At 34.7% G+C, this 24,641-nt stretch overlaps 1 protein-coding gene and 1 pseudogene across 1 annotated transcript in view; one reads left to right on the top strand and one right to left on the bottom strand.

Annotated features, from left to right (window-relative positions):
* Nucleotides 1–6,109, top strand: part of LOC109505734 (uncharacterized) — a 30,585-nt pseudogene extending 24,476 nt beyond the window's left edge.
* Nucleotides 6,110–8,092: 1,983 nt separating this feature from the next.
* Nucleotides 8,093–24,641, bottom strand: part of LOC105042536 (uncharacterized) — a 39,277-nt gene continuing 22,728 nt past the window's right edge. Inside the window, exons 6-11 of the mRNA XM_073256211.1 lie at nt 14,486–14,600; nt 11,940–12,056; nt 11,707–11,809; nt 10,251–10,436; nt 9,684–9,870; nt 8,093–8,559 (exon numbers count right to left, since the gene is read on the bottom strand). Coding sequence (XP_073112312.1) covers nt 8,268–8,559; nt 9,684–9,870; nt 10,251–10,436; nt 11,707–11,809; nt 11,940–12,056; nt 14,486–14,600 — 1,000 coding nt within the window. The 3' untranslated portion in view covers nt 8,093–8,267. The remainder of the gene's footprint in view (nt 8,560–9,683; nt 9,871–10,250; nt 10,437–11,706; nt 11,810–11,939; nt 12,057–14,485; nt 14,601–24,641) is intronic.

The following is a 24,641-nucleotide window of genomic DNA, read 5'->3' as shown; positions in this document are numbered from 1 at the left end:
TAGTACAACAGAGTCATCATATAATGAATGATAATTTCAATAACTAAATAAACATCAGGCCAAAGATGCCTCTAATGTTTGCCTAGATTATTGGATCCATTATCATCTACCTTAATAGGAGGCTATGAATATGTTATCTCCATAACGTCTTCATTTTAAGAATCTAATAATTTAGAAGATTTGATTAATTGGTTTAGAATGAAGAGAAAAGGTTTACAAGCATTTCTATAATCCTCCCACTGACTTCACCAAATCATCAAAGAGAACTAGAAATAAGCTAGTTCAAGAATATCTAAATCAGTAATACTGATTACTCTTAATGATATGGGTCAATTCGAATCAATCAGCAATCTAATTAAAAAATAATCTATCAATTTAGCTAGATAAGTGAGATCGATGGGAGGATCTGCCAAGGCTTAGATACCATCAAAATGACCAGGTAAGCATGTTGCTAATTAAAAACTACCAATCAAATTGTCAAGCAATATTGCCAAACTTACCTTAGAAATCAATTGATCGATTAATTTTGATTCGGTTAACCAAAAGACTCGAGCTTGACCACCGAGCCACTATCTGATCTATTTGGTATGGTCATAAACATGGACTTGATCAAGCTATAACTATTAAGGTTGATCTAAAAAAATCTTGACCTAATCTAATTCAACTCTTGATTAGATTTAATCAATTTTTCTATATGATCCATATTTATTTCTAACTCTAGGTCTAACCTGGTTACATGACTTGATTCAAGCTAACCCATAGCTCCAACAGTTTATGAGGTGTCTTAAAATCTTTAATTCTCAAATCTAAATTTTTTACTCTTAATTTTTAATTAAGTATGTGAAACATGCGTTTCAATTATAAAACTATTTTATTAGGATTTTTTGTGAAGCAGACATCATATATCATATTATTTTAGATTTTGAAACTAGTTTTCATATTTGAATATTTTGCATAAATCAGCAAAAATAAATCATAAATTTTTTTATATCTAATCTAAACCATATTTATGATTAGAATGATTCAAGGGTTTATTTTCATCATTCTTCTTCATGAGATACAATCACATCGATATCCCTATACGTCATAAGAGAACCCAACGAATAGATAAGAGAGATTTCAATCCCTACTTCTTCTTATGACCAGAAGACCATGATGATCAACTCAATCTGAGTACTTTGCTACTAAGAAAAAACTCTACACTACATATCATATATGTAAAAGAAAATTTTTGATTCATATCATATTCTCAACATGATAGCATGCAAAAGTTTATCTAATCTAATTAGATCAATACTACCACATGATATTTTCAGATCTGAACCTTAATCATATCATCACATGAATCATTAATTTTATATCTAAAAAAGTAAAAAAATTTATTCAATATATATATATGATTGTGTAGAAAAATTTTAAATTGAGGTATGATCAAACATACGCAGATATGTTACTGAAATCAGATCTGAAACTCTATCAAACAGATTCAGATCTAAGCCTAATTCAAACATCAATTTTTTAATTAAAATATATCATAAAAAATCTATCAAAAATAGATTTAAATTTATGTATAATCAGATTTTAAATCAGCACAAAATTCTGCTAAAATAAATTTTTAACAGACTGAATTTAGGGGCTGGTTTCGATCCGATAATCTGATCAAAATCAGATCAAAAATATACTAAAGTTATCAAATCAAAATATATTTTAATTATATCAAAAAATTTAATTCAAAATTAGATAATAAAAAATCAAAAAAAATCAAAAATAAGACTATGCAACCATAACATACAGCCTGGCTCTGATACTAGTTGAAGAAAAAATTTGTCCGATCAAATCGGATGCTAGAAAGAAAAAATAGATTAGCAATTAAAATTTTTTATAATATTTATGAAATCATACTCTAATTTACAACAAAAAAAGATCAAGATAGAAGAAATTTCTCAAACGATTTGCTTCGCAAGATCCGCATGCATGGATCCTTTATTTCGCACACACGCCAAGCAACGTAAGAGAAAGAGAGATGAAGAACTCTTTAGGAGGAAAGAAGGAGAGCCTTGAGATTTGATCCTAAGGTCTTAGAAGGAGCCCACACACCACACCATAAGAGAGAGGGAGGATGCCCAAGAGGAGAGAGAAGCTCAAGGAGAGGTGATGCCCAAGGAGAGGGGACGCCCAATAAGATCTCACGCCTAGGCCAAGCTTGGTTGGTTTCTCTCCTCTCCACACCCCTTCTTAAATAGACAAGAGGTTCTACATCAAATCAAATACCTTGAAAGTTTAGGAATATGACTCTCTATGTTTGAATCAAATTCAAACTCTCTAAACCACAAAGATTTCCAAGCAAAGTAGGAGAGGCGCCAACTTGCGCCTCTCTCTTCATGCTGCATCCCAAAGGGGACCCCTAGCGCCTCTCTCTTCATGCTGCATGCCCAAAGGGGACCCCTTCCCATCTTGGTTAGCCCATGTGGTGAGAGAACATCAGAAAAATATAGCTAAGTATACCAAATTAGATTTGATTCAGATTTGGGTTCAATTCGAATCCAATTCAAATCTGATTCAAACCAAATTCGAAAAGGCTACTGATCCTAATCCAATTAGGATTCTTGTCCAAATCTAACTTGGATAATTAATCCAATTAAGTCTTAATAAAATTTGACCAATTAAATTAGATCTCATCTAAAGTAATTAGGACTCAATCCAATCTCTCATAATTGCTTAGAATATTGATTCAATCAATTTCATCCTCGAAATCAAACCCGCACCTTATGTGCAGTGCTAGCTGGATATAGTCAGTATTTAATTCTATATGACCCATAACTTAATTCTTAATTAAGTTAATTTATATGTTCAATTAAGTCTCATACTTTTAAATAGAATACGTACATATTCAGTCAATTCTTTCCTATATTGTTTGACTTTGTGTGTGACTCCATAGATTCGAATACTAAGCCGATAGTATAGGAACTCCTTCTTACACTAATTGAAGTGACCATCTAGCAATAATACCCAACATCCAGATAGATCGAATAATTACAAAGCAATATTTAAGAATCTCGATATATGATTTCCGCATAATCTATCTCTTTGACTCTAATGCTTAAGATGACTTAGGATTTAACTGTCAACCCTGGAATAGTCATCTATATTATATTTCAACTTTTTAAATCCATCACATAGATTACACTGATCAAAATTTTTCTAAATTAAAATATAGTGATGTATTAACTCTTATAATTCAGAGGGATCAATCTCATTTTGACTCATATACAGACTTCACAAATACTTGATTATATCCAGTAGCTTTCTGTCACTGTATTAGAAATACAGGTAGTCCAGCACTAAAGCACAATGAGTTGCTTGCAAGTCACTATAGTGATTTCAAATCGAAGGAACATCTTATGCCCATATCCTTCATGAACTGCTCCTGATAGTAGAGTGCTCCGCAGGTGAGTCACTATTCAGTGATGATGTACTTCTATATTTCACCTATATGCCGTACCAGTCTCTCCATACTCTTTGGTTAAGAGGACAATCAATCTATATGGCACACAATAATTTATACTCGATAAATATTATTATCCTAATTAATAATATATTATTTAGTTATGAACAAGTTTAAGAATTATTTAATAAATCCTTCTTTATCGACTATATTATAATTTTAAGAACTTCATCATAACACAAGAGTTCAAAGAAAAATACACTTTTATGATGAACTTATCAAAAATAATTTATATTTATTAATAATTTATATACAAATTACAAAGAGCTCAATCATCTACAGATTAGATAATTAGCTTTAGGACACATTTTTTAATACTTTAAGCATGATCTTTCCAATACATATATTTAAACCTCAACCATTTATTGCCTTTAAATACTAAAACTTGTAAAATTTACCTACAATCTATTATGTATCAAAGTTTTAGCGAGAAATCTAGTTTGAATATTAAACTTTATGTATAATTTGGTGGAAGTGAAATTGTATGTGAATATAAGTAGAAAATATTAGTGATCTTTTATTTTCTGATTTTTGTTTAGGGGGCTTTATGCCTAACAAGTCCTAATTTGAAATCTATTTTTAATGTTAAAAGTGAGGAGTTTGTATGTTGTTAGAGGCTTATGATATCATATGTGAATATCTTTTGAATATTAAGTTGGCGCTTTTTCATATATTATCATTTATTGGGCAGCAAAGAAGGGTGGGGCAAATAAACAAGAAGTATGTATAAAGGCAGTGCATTTCAAGCTATATAATAGAGTAAATGTATGGCTTATAGTGAGTAAGGCAAGTTTTGTTTTTCACAATAAAATAACTTAAATATCTTATATGCTACTATTGTATTAGAAGCTCCAATATTAAGTAATCATTTTCTAAATATACATACATTTTCTAATTGATGTTATATGTTCCATATCCAACTTTCTGGTACTTCAAGTTTATTTAATATGTCCAGATATTGTAACATTTATATAATCATATCTTGTTAATTCATGATTATCTATCCTACATAATATTATGTTTTTATTTTCAGCATATTTTTCTTTTTATGTACTTATTTAATTTAATCTATTTGATTTCGTACATTTACCTCAAGATTTAGTTAATATTGAATTGGATTCCAATTTTGATAAACATAAATATGTAATTTACTAAACTACATCTAATATATAACTTTATCTAATTTGAATCCAACCATATTTGTATGCAATGGATTGTAGAGAGGCTTGATGTCCAAAATAATAAGTGATGTCTTCTCCAAATTTTCAAAATTTTTTGCTATTGGAGGTATTTATGAGATCTTATAAACTTGCATGGCCTATCTAGAGATAAAATAAGTGATGTCTTCTTTAAATTCATAAATATTTCATCATTGTACGTATTTTAAGACCTTACAAACTTATATAACCCATAAAGAGACAAATTTCAATGTGGGGATATAGTCAACTTTGTTGAATCAATTCAAGGTTGTTAAATATCAAGAAAATGCGGTTACCTTCCCTCATGAGATAAATTTGATTCAATGAATAAGCAAAGTAGTTGGCATGATATCACAGATCAAATTATATTGACATTTCAATCATGATTTAAGGTGATTTAGTCACTTTCATACAAAAAGAGATGTTATTTACTTGATGTATTAAAAGCGGATGAGATATAAGAGGGTTTGACCTTACAAGATCATTGACTTTGCATAGATAAGCTTCAGATGTGGGGAAATCTATGATCCCTTTTTCGTTTTTGTGAACATATAAAATCTTACTTACTAGCAAAAAAAAAACCAAAATAATATTTTCATCAAATTATGATAAGAACCTCTTTTTTTATGCAAAATATTTGTTCTTCTTTATTTCATAGAGCATAGTATAACTATTGATAAAGAATCTGTAAAATACTCTCCAATCTCTCATTAAGCAAGATCAGAAAATGAATATGAAGATCTTAATTATGATTCAAATGAATCATTGCCCTTTTCTTCCTTTTATTCTCTTTTTTTCAGGAGAGATGAAAATATACTTTATTTCTGTTAGGAATATATTAGAAACAAAAAAAATCTACAGTATAAGTTTAGATTCTACAGTTTAAATCTATAATCTGAGAAAGATAAAGATCCTAAAAAATAAAAGAGGACTATCCCAAAAAATAAGTATGAATCAAATCATCACCAAGCAATAGCAAGAAACTTCATACATGAAGATTCTAGTTCTCTGTATTAGTTTGTCTGATCCACATATGCCCATTTGAAGTGAAGTCTCAATCCCTAATCTATTGGATACTATTGTATCATATAAATACTTAATTTAGTTTTGACTATCCTTCAATTAGGCCACTATCAGATGTTACCTGTATAATACTAATTTTGGATAATTGACTCTTTTGATGTGCATTTTAATAAATAGTGATCATAATATGAACTGGAAATAATATTACAAGACCATTTCGAGTTGCTGAGAGGCTGCATTGGCACCAATCATTGATAAAGGATTAAAAAGGATACAGAAATGCTTTAATTTTTCAAGTCAAATCTTTGCCTTTGCCCTTGTGGTGGGCATTGTGGCTACATCATGCCTCATAGTTGTTTGCCCACTGATACTCTCAAAATAGGAAGAATAGATAACTAAGATAGTATGCATCAAAAGAGCATCAAGAGATTGATAATGCTGAAATCCAAGTATTGTTCCTATCTATTCTCGTAAAAAAAATCACATGGTTGGATTAAAAGTGTGTACATTTTTTCTAAACTATTTCTTTTATTAGACAGTAGTTAGTCTGTCTATATAATGCTATGTTTAGACCAACTGTTAAGTGATATATAAACCAGCATAAGGCAACTTCATATTTGAATTTTATCTTTGCAAAGTTTGGGGCATCAGTTATACTTCACCCTAAATGATGAAATAATTCAGTGAAATTATTGTATTCAATTGATATTTAGGTGCTCCACAGAGTTATAAATAGCATACCATCTTTTATTGAGTTTGCTTTCTAACAATTATTATATACTTGTAGCTTCAAAGATAAAAAAAATATTAAAAATTTTAGGTGAAAATATATTGCATTTTATGACTGTAAAATCTATTGTGGACTAGTATTATTCTTCGTGAGCAATCCTGAAGTAAAGCTTTTGAGATGGTTGATCATGAAGATGATATTTAAAGCGAAAGAAAAGCAAAAAAAAAAATCTATTGACTTTATCACTTAGGGAAACCAGCAAAAAAAAAATACACTGAGGTTGTTCAAGTAAGTCGAGCAACAACATTTCTGAGTTGAAAAAGTAAGTGGTTGTTTTAGAAAGAAAGAAGATAGCTACATTTTTTACGAACTTTCAATTTTGAATAATACTTTTATAGACAATCAAACATTTCGTAAGGAACTTAATTATAATCTATTCTACATATCTTTTGAGCATATTGCTTTTTTTTATCATTTACACTATTGTGATGATTAAGGTAAATCACTGCTGCTTCCAACAGTGTGCATGCAAGAGACAAGACTTGTTACAAAGTACTATTACTTTTAAGACTGAATTGAAAAGTAAATTAGTGGTTTTATATATTTTTTTGTCTGCTATAAATATTAAATATTTTGGCAACTATCATTGCTAACTTACAGGCATTTATTAGGCTATATTGTCAAAGTTGGATTGAGGTATATTCATCTTGCCATAAAATGAATTTAGTTGATTTATCCTTAAACAATACTTCTAAAAGATTGTAGTTCTACCAAAAAAAAAAGATTGTAGTATGGCTTGAACATTTCTCTCCCCTCTGAATCTTGACAATATGCTAATCTGTATTTAAAATTTAGCATTTATACAAATATAATGCATGATTTTCTTCACCATCCAAGAGATGCATAATGACTCTTTATGAAAGAAATCGCTTTTAGTTATCGAATAAATGAAGTGACTTTATATGAAAGCTCAATCTAGTCTTTTCCTAGTTAAGCATAAATTACTTCTTTGAAGAACTTCAAACTATTTACCCATCTCAATATAAGGTTGACATACATTGTTGACTATTTCTTCTCAATATGTTTTTTTCCTATTTTCTTGGCAGATCATCTTTATTCTCATGGTTACATCTGGGAACACATGCCTAATTTTAACATCTTGCTATAGGGTAAAATTTGAATCTTGAGCATCCTAAGGAAAGGATTCCCTTCTTTGCATTTTTGCTTGATATCATAAATATATAGCAATTTTCAGTCTATTCCCTTTAAAGATGAATTTAGAATATCATATTCAAGTCAAACCTTCTGTTTATATCTCATTCAGAAACTTTTTTAGAACTTAATTATTATTTTCAGATCTCAAATGAAACAAATGTCAAATCTGGTTTCAACTACCTTGAAAATAAACAACCTAAGAATATCCAATACATTTTCTTGGAGTCAAGATATCATAAATAAGAAAGAGGCCTGTTTTGTTAGCTATGGAGTTAGAAATGTTCTCATGGTGAATAACATGCCTTAAAATCTTAACAGTAACTTATTTGGAGAAAAATAGTTTACCTCAAGTAAAAGAAACCTCTTAAATATATAATTTCTTTTTTATTGAGTCAACAAAGATTACATATTTAAGAGCATTCAAGACTAGAAATTTTTAAGTTATGATACAATATTGTTGATCTAGCCATTGGTTCTTCCAAGCTGAAATATTTTAGGAACTTATAGACACAAAGCATCTTATTTGGGATTGGAAAGGTCAAACTATAGTTTGCGTACTATATGGTAATAAGCTCCTTTCTCAAAGATAGAAATTCTAATCATCAATGAGTCCTTGCAGGTCTGTAATAGTTAAATTTTCAGGGAGCTCGCCAAATGACATATCCGTTGCCATAGAATTCTCAGGCCCACCAACTGTTCTTGGGTGCAATTCATGAGCATATGCTTGATTATGCATGGCTGCTTGGTTTCTTGATGCATGGATGGTTGGCACACCAGATGGATTTGCAGGAAAGCTCCCAGTAGATGTCATTGGAGCAGCATCCATGGTAATATTGGGAACATGTACATGAACTGGGGCCATATCTAAAATGGTTGCCTGAGCGGCGCTGTTATGTCAAAAATATAATAAAGAAGATTTTTAGCTTTCTCAGGAATAGACTATTCGTAATTTATGAATACTATTGCTATATTCTAACATAAATTTATGAACTTGTATAAGTAAATATGAACCTATCATAGTCATTAACATCCTTAAAAGCATATGATCTTGCTTCATATGATAGAAACTTGTCAAACTATTTACTTGAAGTGAACGTGGTATTAATATCTAAGTTTTCCTCATTACATCTAATCTACTTTAATTGCGTATAAGTTTTTGCCATGGTTCAAGAAGTCAAATTTCAGTTTGTTCTAAGACTTACCCCAAGAGAGGGGGGAAGGACTTTTATTGCAAGGCTCATGAATTTAATGATCTATGGGAGATATGGTAAGGCTAACTTGGGAGAGTAGAGTGTTACAATATATGATGATTGATGGATGTGATTATGTCATGAACTAAAGGTGTAACTGTTTCAAAGAGAGATTAAAAAAATAGGCAAATTATACTATTGCAGCTTCTATAGGAATCTTGATAATGTAACATTGTTTCTGCCATTTCCTTGGGTTGTGCTTTTGAATCATAAGGTAATGTATTTAATATAACTAACAGGTAATATTGGTAAGGCTCAAGTATAGTTACTCTTCCAAAATATTTTAAACTGGGCAATCCCTGCTGATAGGTAGAATAGTTACCTCAGAAGTATTTAACAAAACTTATAGATTATATGTAAGGCTCAGAGATAGTTACTCTACCAAAACATTTAAACTAGGCAATCCCTACTAATAGGTAGAATAGTTAATGTGAAAACCTAACCAGTAGGAAATAATGTATTATCACCAAGTCATTTCACCAGAAGTACTATCTGCAACATAATTAGTGAAAAATACGACTGGAAAACATTCCATCTCTATACATGATGTCTCAAATCTGTTTTTCTATGAGTTAAATTACTTATCATGATGGATATCAAATCAAGCATTTGATGCTTTATTTTCCAATTTGTTGTTGAACTTATCTCATGGTCCATGATTTGTCTGGTAAAGTTGTTGCTTAAACATATCTAACATGAAATTTAGAACTTCTTTTTGGGAGATAATGCCCAGGATAAGATTTTTGAGAGAATATTCTTACCCATTTAGGTAATTCATTATATTGTGGTAAACATTGTTCGTTGCTGGGATTCCATAAAATCCATTATAGCTACTAGATAATCCACTTCCAATTGGTTCCAAATTAGGGTGCTCAGCAAAAGGCATTGAGTTCTTCTGTGGGAGGAAAAACCCTACATCAAAATGATTAGCAGCATCCTCAAACATATCTGCGGCAGAAATAACTATGTTAGTAAGTGATAGATGAAGAAACAAATTATACTCAGGTATGGGTGATGTCTTAAAGACTTCTTTCATAAGTTTCACGCACCCAAAAAATCTTGTACTAGTAAAATAGTCAAACTATTTTATCCTTATTCTTAAAACTTTATCATATGGTCCATAGCAACAAAAGAGGGCAACCAATCAGCCCAAAATATTATTATTTTCATCTCAAAAATGTTGTTATTTGATTTAAAGGGCAGATCAAGCAGCCACTCAAATAAAGGGATTTGTATATATGGAAGCATAGTACCTTGCAAGATATGGATAATTAAATTCATAGGCCGGGTAAAACACCAGCTAGTATGGGAAAGCTGAGGAAACTTACTTGACATAGGGTGGATGGCATGATGATCTGGAGCAATTGGAAATGAAGGTTGTGCAGCATTTGCCATCATTAATTTTTGTTGGTGCTCAAGCAACTCATTAAATTTGGTGATCTGTTCGATTAACTTTAGTCTTACACCATATGCGACAAAAAAATCAGAATTTTGCTCCCTAAGCGCCTTCCATACTAAATAAAGGCAAGAAAAACAGAAGAGGGGAACAATATTAGAGCAAACTATTTCCATTATGTTCTGAACAAAGACACTAGCAAAATTAAATTATGTAGGTACTTGAGATGCCCCTTTGAGAAGAAACTCGATTCTAAGTTAATTTACTGAGTTGCTTTAGAGGTTGGATTCATGAATCCTAGCCATTGATTCTTGTAAATGATAGTGTAGTAAAGCTGGTATTCATTCTGTGCTATGACAGATTAAGCCATTCACCCATCAAACTTGGGTCAACTGGTTATTGGCATCCTCTCAATGCAAGAAATGCCCCAGATTCAAATCTGTGTGGTCATTATCGATCCCACTACTTTCTTCCAAAGAGAGAGAGTGAGAGAGAATGATCAAGCCAATCAGGATCATGAAGCTACCTTTGATTGGAGAAGTGGGGTGCATGCAGTCAGTTCTTACAAAGGAAATTAAGCTTCTTAGGGTATTGCTTTATGAATAGAGGAAAACTTATTGCAACATGTAGAAGTTTCTTTCAAATCAACTTTATCTTCATAGGTATCCTAATTGACCTCTATATGACATTGTGCATGAAGAAAGAGGATGGATTCTCAAGAACCATGCAAACAGCTAAGGTGTCCTTAAGAGCTGTTTAGTTTCAATTATGTTTTGTACTTGAGATGATCTTTAAGAACCACTTTGTTTGGAAAAAAAAGGATGATAGGAACAAATGCACACTTGGCATGGGAATGACTATGGGATTCATTCTACCGAACAATAATGATGATAGGTATGTTATTTGGCCTTGTGAAGCTGCTCAAGCAGTTCTACTATGGCCACTCAACTATGGCAATTAATTAAATATCTATTTGTGACATCAAGGAATAACCTAATTGTAGGATCTTCTAATGACAATGCAGCTGCTAGGTGGTGCAGGATTTTAGATAGCATCCTACAGTTGGTGGCAGAATGCAGGATTTTGGATCTTAAAGAGTGTAGCACAGCGAAGAGGAGAAGTCTCCTTAAGAGGTTTGACATGGGTTGTGGTAAGCAAATGCAGCAGAATGTTATCCACTGCCTTTAAATTGGCTATGGGAGATGGATAGAATGGTGCATGGAGCTCATGTTAACAGAAGAAATGTTCTTTTGGCAAACTTGGAGCTAGATCACTAAAAGCACAAGGGTTTCAGTTGAAAGAGATAGATGATCATCACAAAAATAAACTCTATTTTAAACAAATAAGAAAAATACTTTATTTGACTTCAATTATAGACTTAACCCTACCCTCAAGTGTAAGCCAACGCGGTATTCCTTCTCTCTCAAGTCTCTGCATTATCTGTTCTGTGGTCATATAAAACTTTAAACTTGATTCTATCTTGTACTTGACCTTCAATAACCAAAAAACCAAATTAGAACATAGGAACAATGTTGTTTATAGTTCAAATTGATTAAGCTAGAATAGTAAAGAAATTTATATATTGAACTATATATACAAAGAGTACTAAGGCATGTCTTACTTGGTCAATTATTTTAGAAACATCTGACTTGCTTATAGCACTTGAAGAATATATGAAACTCGCCCCTCCTCTAGAAACCCGGGTTCTTGATCTCTTTGGTTGTGTAGATCTTGATTCCTGAAAAAATTCTAAATGAGGTTTCTTGCACATTTGTTGGGCTTTCATGATCAAACTTTAGAGGAGAAACTTAAGCTACAATGTAGAATAATGAACTTTTACTTAAAATTTGATCATAAAGAAACAACCCTAATAATTAATAAAGCTTTGTATAATTAACAACTCATACCATTTAGACTGGTGTGCTCCTTACCAAGCTAATATTCCTGATCAAGATATATGGTAATATGTTAGAATGTGGAAAGGTGAAATCTCATGCAAATCACAAAATTCTACTCTATCTATATAGATTGGCTTCGTGAACTACTATTTATCATTCTTTCCAAGCTTTTTTTACTTATTTTCTTATGATTTTCTTTCACATAACAAATATAATGTCTTCCTAAACAATTATAGTATAAAACAGTAGATCAAAAAATGTAGTGCTTCTTAACTATCATAAGAGGAAAAGATGTTTAAATAAAACCATGAATCTTTGCTTTAATCAATTATTGGATTTGTGAAGGAAAAAAATATTCGACAATGGAATTAAAGATGAAAATTATTATGCAACTCATGTTAAATAATTGAAGCCAGTCTTATTTTGTAAACTATGTAGTTACTTTACATGCAAATAATTAGCATGCTAACTTAAATTGACCTAATTGGTTTATGGTCATATTAGATTAAGTTGTAGAGATGGAGAACTATTATGCTCATGAGATTGCAATTATTATGCTCATGAGACTGCAACCCAACCATTTGTTACAGTCATCTGATAGATAATGTTCTATTTTCACATTAAAAGTAAGATGTACTATCTGATTATAAGTTATATAAAAATATTCTTTGCATGGAGTTATATTAATATATATGTTCTTTTTGGATTATAGTGATATAAAGATTGCTAAAGTAAAAATACAATATTGAGGTAAACCTTGTAGCTTCATGACCTTCCTAAGGAGAAAATTGAAAAAAAAATGTTCCTCAACTTATTTTTGCTTGTTCCAAGATACATTGGCCAAGAGAAATACACATGTTGAAAATCTGATTGTGCCTTTCTTTTCAAATGTAGGTAAGTCAATACAAAAGGAAAAAATTATCTTATAAATTGAGTTCATATCCACAAAAGTAAGAAAAATATCTAGATAGTACATAATTCTCAAGAATTTGATGATATTCTCAGTTTTCCAAATATTTCTATAGAACTAAATGCACAAATTGAAAACCCTAGTTTCTCCACTTTATTCACGGTGTAAAAATGCCTGAAGATGAAAATAAAAAGAGCATATCCATAGAAAAAAATAATTAAAGAATATTAGCATTTCTTCTCCTATAGATGACATGAAAGCCCTAATTAAATGGTCGAAGGTTATCGACCTAAGGATCTTCATCCTCCTCTCAAATAAGGTGTATCATTTTTTTTTTTAATTTCTTTTTGATGGGAAACAAAAATGATCCTCAAGTTGCTATTACAAATGGATATGTTTCTTGTATCTTTGGAAAATGAAAACTTTGATTTGCAATTTACTGGTAAACATAGTAAAGGGATATGATGATTAAGATATGGCACCTTTATTATTGACATGAAAACACCTCATGGTTGTAATTTTTCAAATCTAAGGATAGAGAGTTTTAAAGATTAGAAAACATTAGAGCAAAAAAAGTGCAAACTTGCCTTGGATAAGAACTAAAGGGAGAGAAGAAGGAAAACATATTCTGACCTTCTCCTATACTATTTGTCTTCATTGGATTGCATTTTATATAGAGGAAGGAAAAAATGATCAATAGTATATCAAACACCAAAGTAAAGTTCTGTGACTTTGGTGCTATCAACTCTAGCTCTGGGCTGGATAAGCCCAATAGGCCTAATTTGATCAACAGTATGCAATTTGTATTTTCTCTTTTTAGGACTTGGTTTAGTAACTAGACAAGATTTGTTTAGGTGTTATAGTAGGTTTTGTTTGGTATCGCATAAGATTTTTATTTTCTAATTTTTTAAATGAAAAAAATTATTTTTTAAAAAAATATTTATTTGATGATATTATTATGTAAGTACTTCTACAAAAAGTAGATCAACCAAAAGAACTTTCTTATAGTACTCTTCCCTATCTTCCAAGTAGGGTAAAGTTGTTTATAAAAAAAATAGATGTACAATATTTTATTACCAAATGTCAAATATATCATCATTAAAAAACATGAATAAGTCTAATATTTGAGAATGATTTTTTAAAAAAAAATATTAAACATGCCTAAATGCTATTCTTGCCAAATTAGTCCTTTTGCAACTAAGGGTAAACCTTCTATGTATTAGTTATTGTAGATTATCTTAGTATTACATATTCATATATGCTTTAAAATTGATACTTCTAAACATTATATCCATCTCTTAAACCCACTCACTTTTGAAATAAAGGAAAACTATCCTCATTATCTTGACCACTTACTACCATCACCTCCACAACCATTAGAATCATCATCTCTATAATCATCACAAACCCCTCCACCACCATAACATCCACCGCTATCATCATCGCTTTTGCCATATTTGCATCATTGCCACCTCTATCATACAATAACCGCTTCCACTATTAGTAGTATTGCCATCTTTACTATCTCTATCATTTCTATTATCATCTTAATCATTTCATCATATTTATGGTTTTAAAAATAATTGACTATACCAAATATATTTATATTTTTAAAAATAAAAATAAAATAATAGAGTATTTACTTTTTATTTTAGAAATAAGAAAATAAAAATGATATTTGATGGCACCTAAACTTTATTCTATTTGTTGCTAGACATAAATGTTTTAGTTGAGGATGTAAGAAGTTTGTTACAAGTATCTGAAGGAGGAAAATCGTTTTTTCACGTAGGATCTTCCAGATTTCATCAAATCTAGGATGAAATAATTTAAAAAAAAATTATCCTATATATTTCAGATCTAATTCTCTAGATCTAATTTTATTATCTGATATTTAAAATTTAAAATTAAATCTAAAACTATGATGAAAGAAGAAGTACCTCAAGGGTAATCTGATTACCCTGTAGATGATCTCTGCACAGTCTGAGGATCTGATGTAGCTACGCAAGCGCCTGACCTCTATCGGTATCCACTCGGACAGGATCTGGAACGTCTTCTCCTCGCGAATCATGCCCATTAGGCATTGGATGCTACAAATTGGATGTTAGGTTCAATTCTGTATGGTAATGAGACATGTCGTGATCTCATCATCGACATCATCGAAACTCCTTTCGATGGATCAAAACTCTTCTGATTCAGACAATTAGAATAATTGATCATCAATATCATTCTAATTACTCTCAAAATCTACCAGTGACACCTAGCAGTATGTGGTGGCAACCCATCAAAATTGAAGATGAACCTCTCGATGCAGCTACCTGTGTGATTGAGTTCCTCTATCATGAGTTCCGACTGAATTAGGATTAAGGTGAACTCATCAAATCCAACATCAGTCATATGAATCAATCGATCGATCCGAGTCCGATGTGAAACCCCAATGGAAAACTCTTTTTTCATTATTTCACTCTGCCATGGCCATGGGCTTAAGGACTCAATCTTTCGATTATCATAGGACTACTCCTCTCATCTACCGAGGTTGATAGATCCCATTTTGGTGCGATCTAGTTCCTACAATGAATATGCTACAGCCAACATACACCTCAAGATTCCGAATGGCTAGGAGATCGAGTTATGGTGTAGTCAAACTATAACATACTCAAGGTGAACTATCGATGCACGTCAGGTCAAAGAACTAGACACACAACTGCAGCATCGAGCTAGTCATCGACGAGAAGATAGACTTCCTTATGACTGCTTGATATGGTCACACTCAGTACTCTCATTCTCAATGAATATCTGTACTCTCACTCTGGTGTCTCCACACAGTAGACTCAAGACACATCTATCCTAAGAAAGCGATCGTACACCAACCTTCTGGATCGATCATCATCCTCGTGATGATCCTATGGTCAGGAGCTGTTTATGAGTTAGTTATGTAAATTCATGCCTTAAATTTTCAACTCTTGAAAATATGAATTTACATTCCTACTAACTCAAAGGATATATCACAGACACAATGTACACAATGTGATAGAAGAATAACCCTTTTATTCATTTATAGTCAAAATTATAAATTTGCCTTTAGATCTGTACAGAAATGTGTCAGCCGATTTAGCATCTAGGGCACACATCTAACAAACTCCCACTTGACCTAATGCCAATTGGCTACATATCTGAGTCCCTTCTTCTCAAGGTGGGCTTCGATCTTCTGTTGGTTCAATGGCATAGTCAGCGGGTCTGCCACATTGTCTGTGGAGTCGACTCTCTTGACCTTGACATAACTTTTTTCGAGGTAATCACGGATCAGATGAAATCGCCGCTCGATGTGCTTGGACTTCTGGTGAGACCTTGGCTCCTTAGCCAGGGCTATGGCGCCATTATTGTCGCAGTAAAGAGGTATGACATCAGATGACATCACTCCAAACTTTACGGCAAATTTTTTATATCAGAATGCCTCCTTCGCAGCTTCTGATGCAGCAATGTACTCTGCCTCCATGGTGGAATCAGCAATCACCATCTGCTTGAAACTCTTCCAGTTGACTGCACCACCATTGCAAATGAACAAACTCTCAGATGTCGACTTTCGATCATCTATATCAGACATAAAATCTGAGTCTGTATATCCCTAAATCTGGAGTTCTTCATTTTCAAAGACCAGAAACATATTCTTAGTCCTTCTCAAGTACTTAAGGATACATTTCACAGAAGTCCAGTGCTCTTCAACTGGATTCGACTGATATCTGCTTGTGACACTCACAGCATGGGCTATATCAGGTCGTGTACATAGCATGGCATACATGAAGCTCCCTATTGCCGAAGCATAAGAGATCTTGCTCATGCGTTCAATCTCCTCAGGTGTGCTAGGGCACATCTTCTTGGAGAGATGAATGCCATGTCTAAAAGGCAATAAACCTCTTTTGGAGTTTTTCATGCTAAACCTCTTTAGCACCTCCTCTATGTACATCTTCTATGAAAGTCCGAGCATCCTATTTGGTCTATATCTATAAACCTTAATACCCAGTATAAAGGATGCCTCTCCTAGATCTTTCATAGAGAACTCCTTAGACAACCATACTTTGATTGAGGTCAACATGGGAATGTCATTCCCAATTAGGAGGATGACATCTATGTACAATACGAGGAAGACAACTGCGCTCCCACTGACCTTTTTGAACACACATGGTTCCTCCTCATTCTTGATGAAACCAAATATTTTGATCATATCATTGAAACAAATATTCCAGCTCCGAGATGCTTGCTTAAGTCCATAAATGGACCTTTGTAGCTTGCAGATCCTGTGATCATCATCACTGGATGTGAAACCAAGCAACTGTTCCATATAGATATCTTCCTCAAGATGTCCATTTAAGAATGTCGTTTTCACGTCTATCTGCCATATTTCATAATCGAAATAGGCTACAACAGCAAGCAATGTGCGGATGAATTTTAACATGGCTACGGGCGAGAAGGTATCCTGATAGTCAATGCCTTCGCGCTGACTATAACCTTTCGCTATGAGCCTAGCCTTGAATGTCTCCACATTTTCATCTGCACCTATCTTTCTCTTGAAGATCCATTTACACCCAATAGGTACAATACCTTCAGGTGGATCTACCAAGGTCCAGACTTGGTTTGAGTGCATCGAATCAATTTCTGATCTCATTGCCTCTAACCATTTTTCGGAGTCGATATCTGATATCGTCTCGTCATAGGTCTTGGGATCATCACCATGAACCCCATTTTCCATGAGAAACATTTCCTCTATATTCTCTTGTATAGTACCTAAGTACCTTTCAGGAAGATGAAAAACCCTAGTCGATCTACGAGGTGGAAGAGGTTGTGTTAGGACTGGTTCTGATTGATTTGGTTCCTTAGGTTCTTTAGCTCGTTGCTCTTGGGAGACATTCTCCTTGAGCTTAATTATTCTTCCGATGCCACCATCTTGAATAAACTATTTTTCAAGAAAAATAGCATTTCAACTTACAATCACATTGTGGTCTTCCGGAATATAGAAAAAATATCCTAATGACTCTTTAGGATATCCTATGAACCGAGCTCTAAAAGACCTGAACTCTAACTTGGCCGCCTGTTGTCTCTTGACATGAGCCGAACAACTCCAAATTCTGAGATGATTCAGACTTGGCTTCCTACCATGCCATATCTCATATGGTGTGATAGGAATAGTTTTAGAGGAAACCCTATTCAATACATAAATTACTGTCATGAGACAATGTCTCCAAAGAAATTCGGAGAGATCCGTGAAGCTCATCATGGAACGGACCATATCTAATAGGGTTCGATTTCTCCGTTTTGAAACCCTGTTGAGTTGAGGCATTCAAGGTGGAGTCTATTGAGAGACTTTGCCATTATCCTTAAGATAGTCTAAAAATTTTCGACTAAGGTATTCACCTCCTCGATCTGATCGAAGAACATTAATGGGCTTTTCTATTTATTTTTCTACCTCATGTCTGAATTCTTTGAACCTTTCAAAAGCTTCAAACTTGTGTTTCATTAGAAATACATACCCGTACCTAGACATATCATCGATAAAGGTAATGAAGTAGATGTAGTTGCCTCTAGCCGGCATATCAAATGGGCCGCACACATCCGTATGTACTAGGGTAAGTAGGTCTATGGCCCTTTCCCCATGTCCCACAAAAGGAAGCTTGGTCATTTTGCCTTGAAGGCATGATTCACAAACTGGATATGACTCGAAAGTCAACGGACTCAATAGCTCAGATTTCTTCAATTTGTTAACCCTGTCTTCCGCTATATGACCTAGCCTTAGGTGCCACAAATACTTATCATTTAGACTATCTCTAGGCCTTTTAATTCCTATGACATTCATATTTTGCTCAATATTAAATACAGATACATCAATATGTAGCTAATAGAGACTGTTAATAAGAAAACCATCTGCAACTTTATTATTTTCATAAAAAATATTACAATGATCCTTATGAAAGCTAATCACATAGCCTTCTTGTGTTAAACATGAAACAGAAATCAAATTTTTGCTTGCTACAGGCACATAATAATAGTCTCTTAAAAACTAAATCTAATCCTAACGATAATCGCAGAGGGTAGGTTTTCACGGCCACGGCAGCAACTCTTGCTCCATTCCTGACACGTAGGATCATCTCTCCATCCCTCAGCCTCCTACTTTCCTCAAGACCCTGCATAGAAGTGCACAAATGAGCACTAGAACCAGAGTCAAGCACCCAATTGGATGCAGAAGAAACCGTAAGATTAGACTCTAAAATGAGCATACCTCCAGAAGGACCATCCTTCTTGTTCTTCAGGATAGCTAGGTACTGAGGATAGTTTCACTTCCAATGACCGTCTGATTGGTAGTGAAAATATTTTTCTTTATCAGCAGCCTTCTTCTTCGGTTCTGTCTTCTTTTTCTTGTCATTCACCTTCTGCTTCTTCACAGACTTCATTTTCTTTCCAAAAGACTTTCTCTTGGAAGAAGTCTGCTCCACAGTAAGAACTGAGCTTTTTGAACCCTTCATGGAAAGCTCAACCGTAACCAGCATGTTCATTAACTCAGTCAAGGTACACTGCATCTTATGTATATGAAAGTTCATGATGAACTGATCATATGCATCGGATAAGGACTGAAGGATCATATCAATCTGAAAATCCTTGTCTAAGATGATACCGAGCTTCTCAAGCTTCTCAAAATCCTTGATCATTGTCAAATAATGATCTTGGACTGACTGTCCATCACGTATCTTGGCCTTAAAAAGTTTTTGACAGACTTGATACTTGGCCGCGCGACTCTGTTCATCGAACAACTCTTGCAGGTGAGCCAACATTTGGCGGGTAGTCAAAATGTTCTCATGTTGGCACTGCAAGTCATCAGATATTGCACCCAACATGTAGTACTTTACTTTGTTATCATCATCCGTCCATTTTTTCAAAGACGCTCTCTGTTCAGCAATCGGACGTGCTGGCATGGTAGGTGGGTCCTGGTCCAAGACATGAGTCAATTTTTTGGAACCCAGAATAATTCTGTAGTTTCTTAAACAGTCTTTGAAATTGGGTCCAGTCAATCTATGGGTGTCTAATATTTTGGTCAGGAGGTTTGAGGCAGACATGTTTCCTGTAGAAAGTCAAAAGTTTCTAGTTAGATTTTGTAATCAGACTCAACCAATTTGTTTAGGATTTTTATTTTTAAATAAATTAGGCTCCCACTATTTTCTTAGATCCCTACACTCCCTGGGTAGAGATGTGAAAATCTCCGTGATTAGTGATTTCTAGTGGGTGGTGCGGTCTCACCAACTGGCTCACCACCTCACCTGACAGTTATTGGTGATGGGTCAACCGATGAGTGGATAACTCTTGTCCAATGATTCTCTAATCATGGTGCATCCAAAATTTGATCTCTAATTCATGAAGATCACCGTGTCTGGGATATTGCTCCAATCCTTAGTTAAGTCAGACCCACCATTTGTACGAACTAGATTCCTGATTGGGTCCCTCACCGTATCCAAAATATTGAGCCCAACCCATGCCACTAGGTTAGTCATAATTGTTATGACTATGTCAAGTCAAGTTTAATGAGACCTAAATCAAATCTTCCTAAGAAAATATTAAGTCTAGGTCTTCCACCATTGTGGATGTGCGGGCTCTTCTTGGGATTGATTGTTCTCGGTTGGTTATAGTGGCTCAGTTGCACTGGAAAGACGCAACCATATCCATTAGGCATTGAATGCTACAAATTGGATGTTAGGTTCAATTTCGTATGGTAATGAGATATGTCGTGATCTCATCATCGACATCATCGAAACTCCTTTCGATAGATCAGAACTCTTCTGATTCAGACAATTAGAATGATAGATCATCAATATCATTCTAATTGCTTCCAAAATCTACCAGTGACATCTAGCAGTATGTGGTGACAATCCATCAAAATTAAAGACAAACCTCTCGGTGCAGCTACCTGTGTGATTGAGTTCCTCTATCATGAGTCCTGACTGAATTAGGGTTAAGGTGAACTCGTCAAACCCAACATCAGTCATATGAATCAATCGATCGATCCGAGTCCAATGTGAAACCCCAATGAAAATTTTTTTTTCCATTATTTCACTCTGCCATGGCCATGGGCTTAAGGACTCGATCTTTCAATTATCATAGGACTACTCCTCTCATCTATCGAGGTTGATAGATCCCATCTTGGTGCGACCTAGTTCCTACAATGAATATGCTACAGCCAACATACACCTCAGGTTTCTGAATGGCTAGGAGACCGAGTTATGGTGTAGTCAAACTATAACATACTCAAGATGAACTGTCAATGCACCTCAGGTCAAAGAACTAGACACACAACTGCAACATCGAGCTAGTCATCGACGAGAAGGTAGACTTCCTTATGACTGCTTGATATGGTCACGCTCAGTACTCTCATTTTCAACGAATATCTGTACTCTCGCTCCGATGTCTCCACACCATAGACTCAAGACACATCTATCCTAAGGAAGCGATCGTACACCAACCTTCCGGATCGATCACCATTCTCGTGATGATCCTATGGTCAGGAGCTGTTTATGAGTTAGTTATGTAAATTCATGTCTTAAAGTTTCAACTCTTGAAAATATGAATTTACATTCCTACTAACTCAAAGAATGTATCACAGACACAATATACACAATGTGATAGAAGAATAACCCTTTTATTCATTTATAGTCAAAATTATAAATTTACCCTTAGATCTGTACAGGAATGTGTCAGCCGATCTGGCATCTAGGGCACACATCTAACAAACTCCCACTTGACCTACTGCCAATTGGCTACATATCTAAGTCCCATCTTCTCAAGGTGGGCTTCGATCTTCTGTTGGTCCAATGGCTTAGTCAGTGGATCTGCCACATTGTCTGTGGAGTAGACTCTCTTGACCTCGACATAACCTTTTTCGAAGTAATCACGGATCAGATGGAATCGCCGCTCGATGTGCTTGGACTTCTGGTGAGACCTTGGCTCCTTAGCTAGGGCTATGGTGCCATTATTGTCGCAGTAAAGAGGTATGGCATCCGATGACATCACTCCAAGCTCTGCGGCAAACTTCTTGTACCAGAATGCCTCCTTTGCAGCTTCCGATGCAGCAATGTACTCTGCCTCCATGGTGGAATCAGCAATCACCGTCTGCTTGAAACTCTTCCAGCTGACTGCACCATCATTACAAATAAACAAACTCCCAGATGTCAACTTTCGATCATCTATATCAGACATAAAATCTGAGTCTGTATATCCCTGAATCTGGAGTTCTCCATTTCCAAAGACTAGAAACATATCCTTAGTCCTTCTCAAGTACTTAAGGATACATTTCACAAAAGTCCAGTGCTCTTCGCTTGGATTCGACTGATATCTGCTTGTGACACTCACAGCATGGGCTATATCAGGTCGTGTACATAGCATGGCATACATGAGGCTCCCTATTGTCGAAGCATAAGGGATCTTGCTCATGCGTTCAATCTCCTCAGGTGTGCTAGGGCACATCTTCTTGGAGAGATGAATGCCATGTCTAAAAGGCAATAAACCTCTTTTGGAGTTTTTCATGCTAAACCTCTTTAGCACCTCCTCTATGTACATCTTCTGTGAAAGTTCGAGTATCCTATTTGGTCTATCTCTATAGACCTTAATACCCAGTATAAAGGATGCCTCTCCTAGATCTTTTATAGAGAACTCCTTAGACAACCATACTTTGACTGAGGTCAACATGAGAATGTCATTCCCAATTAGGAGGATGTCATCTATGTATAATATGAGGAAGACAACTGCGCTCCCATTGACCTTTTTAAACACACATGGCTCCTCCTCGTTCTTGATGAACCCAAGTATCATGGATTCAAAATATGAAACCATTCTCTCAACACATGAGGGTAACGTTGTTATATTTGGCCCTCTCTAGACCTTGTAGTGACAAAAAGCCTATATATAAATAAAATCTTGCTTTGTATGCATAAGAATCATAAAATTGTAGACATGTAAAGCATAGAAAAATGAAAACAAAGGGGAACTATGGTAAACTAGAAAAAATAGAATAAAATGGGGGAAGAAGGCACCATTAGAGTTCCCATTGTAATAAGAAAAGACACATCTGATGTGGGGTTGGCAGGTCTCAAATTGTATATTCTCAAACAAGAGAGATAGAAGAATGGATGCAAGCTTTCCAAAACTAACAAAAAAAAATAACAAGAGCAGGGGAGGAGCCGCATCCTAGAGTTTATATTATATATAAAAACAAGATCTGTTGTGGCTAAAATAAATATAGAATATGGTAACTAAAAGCTGATCTAGACTCAGTTAGGATATTCATTCATAAAATTGCCCCGATAATCATTTCTTCTGACATGGTTCAATGATATTAATTTTGTGAAATATTCCAAAGACAAGGTTAAAAGCATGAGATCCAAAAATTTTGATCCTCCGAATGCTGTCCATGTATCTTTATAGAATAGTCTAATTTGAATAAAAACCAATGAGAATATTGTTAGGATTTGATGTCTCAAGATTCGGTCTACACTGAGCCCACAGCGAGATCCGCGATGATGAACGGAGTCCAACGAATTTAAGATCAGTCCAAATAGAGTCCAGATAGAGAAGTTACGCACAGAAGAAGACCAGAGGAGGTGGCATGGTTCACGAGGCGATAGAAGCTGGCGACGGACCGACGGAAGCCACGACGGTGCGACCACGCATGGTGGCGTGCAGCCCAATGTGTAGATGTGGAGGCCCGTGTGGTGCACGGCCAAGGCTCGGGCGGACGCGCCCTAGGCCTAGACGGGCGCGCGCAGGCACGGCCTGTGTGATTTTTCCATGCGGTCCATGCACGGTGCATAGACCGACGGTCCATGAGGACCCACATGGGCCAGGTAGGCATTTCCCTTTGGTTTCGCATGATCCATCATGGATCGAAGGACATTTTAGGCTAGTTTCTCGCAATCTAGAGGGATTTTCATAGATCGAGGACTCATGTTGCATGATCGAACGGTTAGGACAGGAGCCAGTCTTGATCTGATGACTGGAGAGACAGTTTGATGCAAACAGGAGTCTATTTCCGATCCGGTTTGGGTTTCGAGGCCTATAAACTTACCTTGTGGCAACAGAGACATTGTGGCTTTGGTTGTTCGGTAAAGGATTGCAGCAGCAAATCGAGAGGCACCGATAGAAGTAGGAGCAGAGTACTTTAGGCAGACTGTCAGACAGCGGACAGCGGTCACTTCAAACATTCAGGAAGATCTTCATCAAGAGAGAGCTTTTGTAAGGAAGAGCTTCTTGTAAGGGAGAGATTGGATGTACGAGGATTGAGGATGTAATCTTCTGTTGTAATTTTTTTCTTTTCTCATAGTAAAACTTGCATACCCAGTGGAGGCTAGCCTTTTTTGGCTGATCCACGTATTTGATTATTTTTATTTTATTTCTTCTTTCTTCCTACTGCGATGCGTGGTATCAAAAAAATTTCGTGGAGATAATGTTCTGGTCAGACATCCCCAACAAGTGGTATCAGAGCGAG

The sequence above is a fragment of the Elaeis guineensis genome, chromosome 4, assembly GCF_000442705.2.
Source record: "Elaeis guineensis isolate ETL-2024a chromosome 4, EG11, whole genome shotgun sequence".
NCBI lineage: Eukaryota > Viridiplantae > Streptophyta > Magnoliopsida > Arecales > Arecaceae > Elaeis > Elaeis guineensis.
The sequence above is the reverse complement of the archived record's forward strand: the minus strand, read 5'-3'. Positions and strand labels throughout refer to the sequence as shown.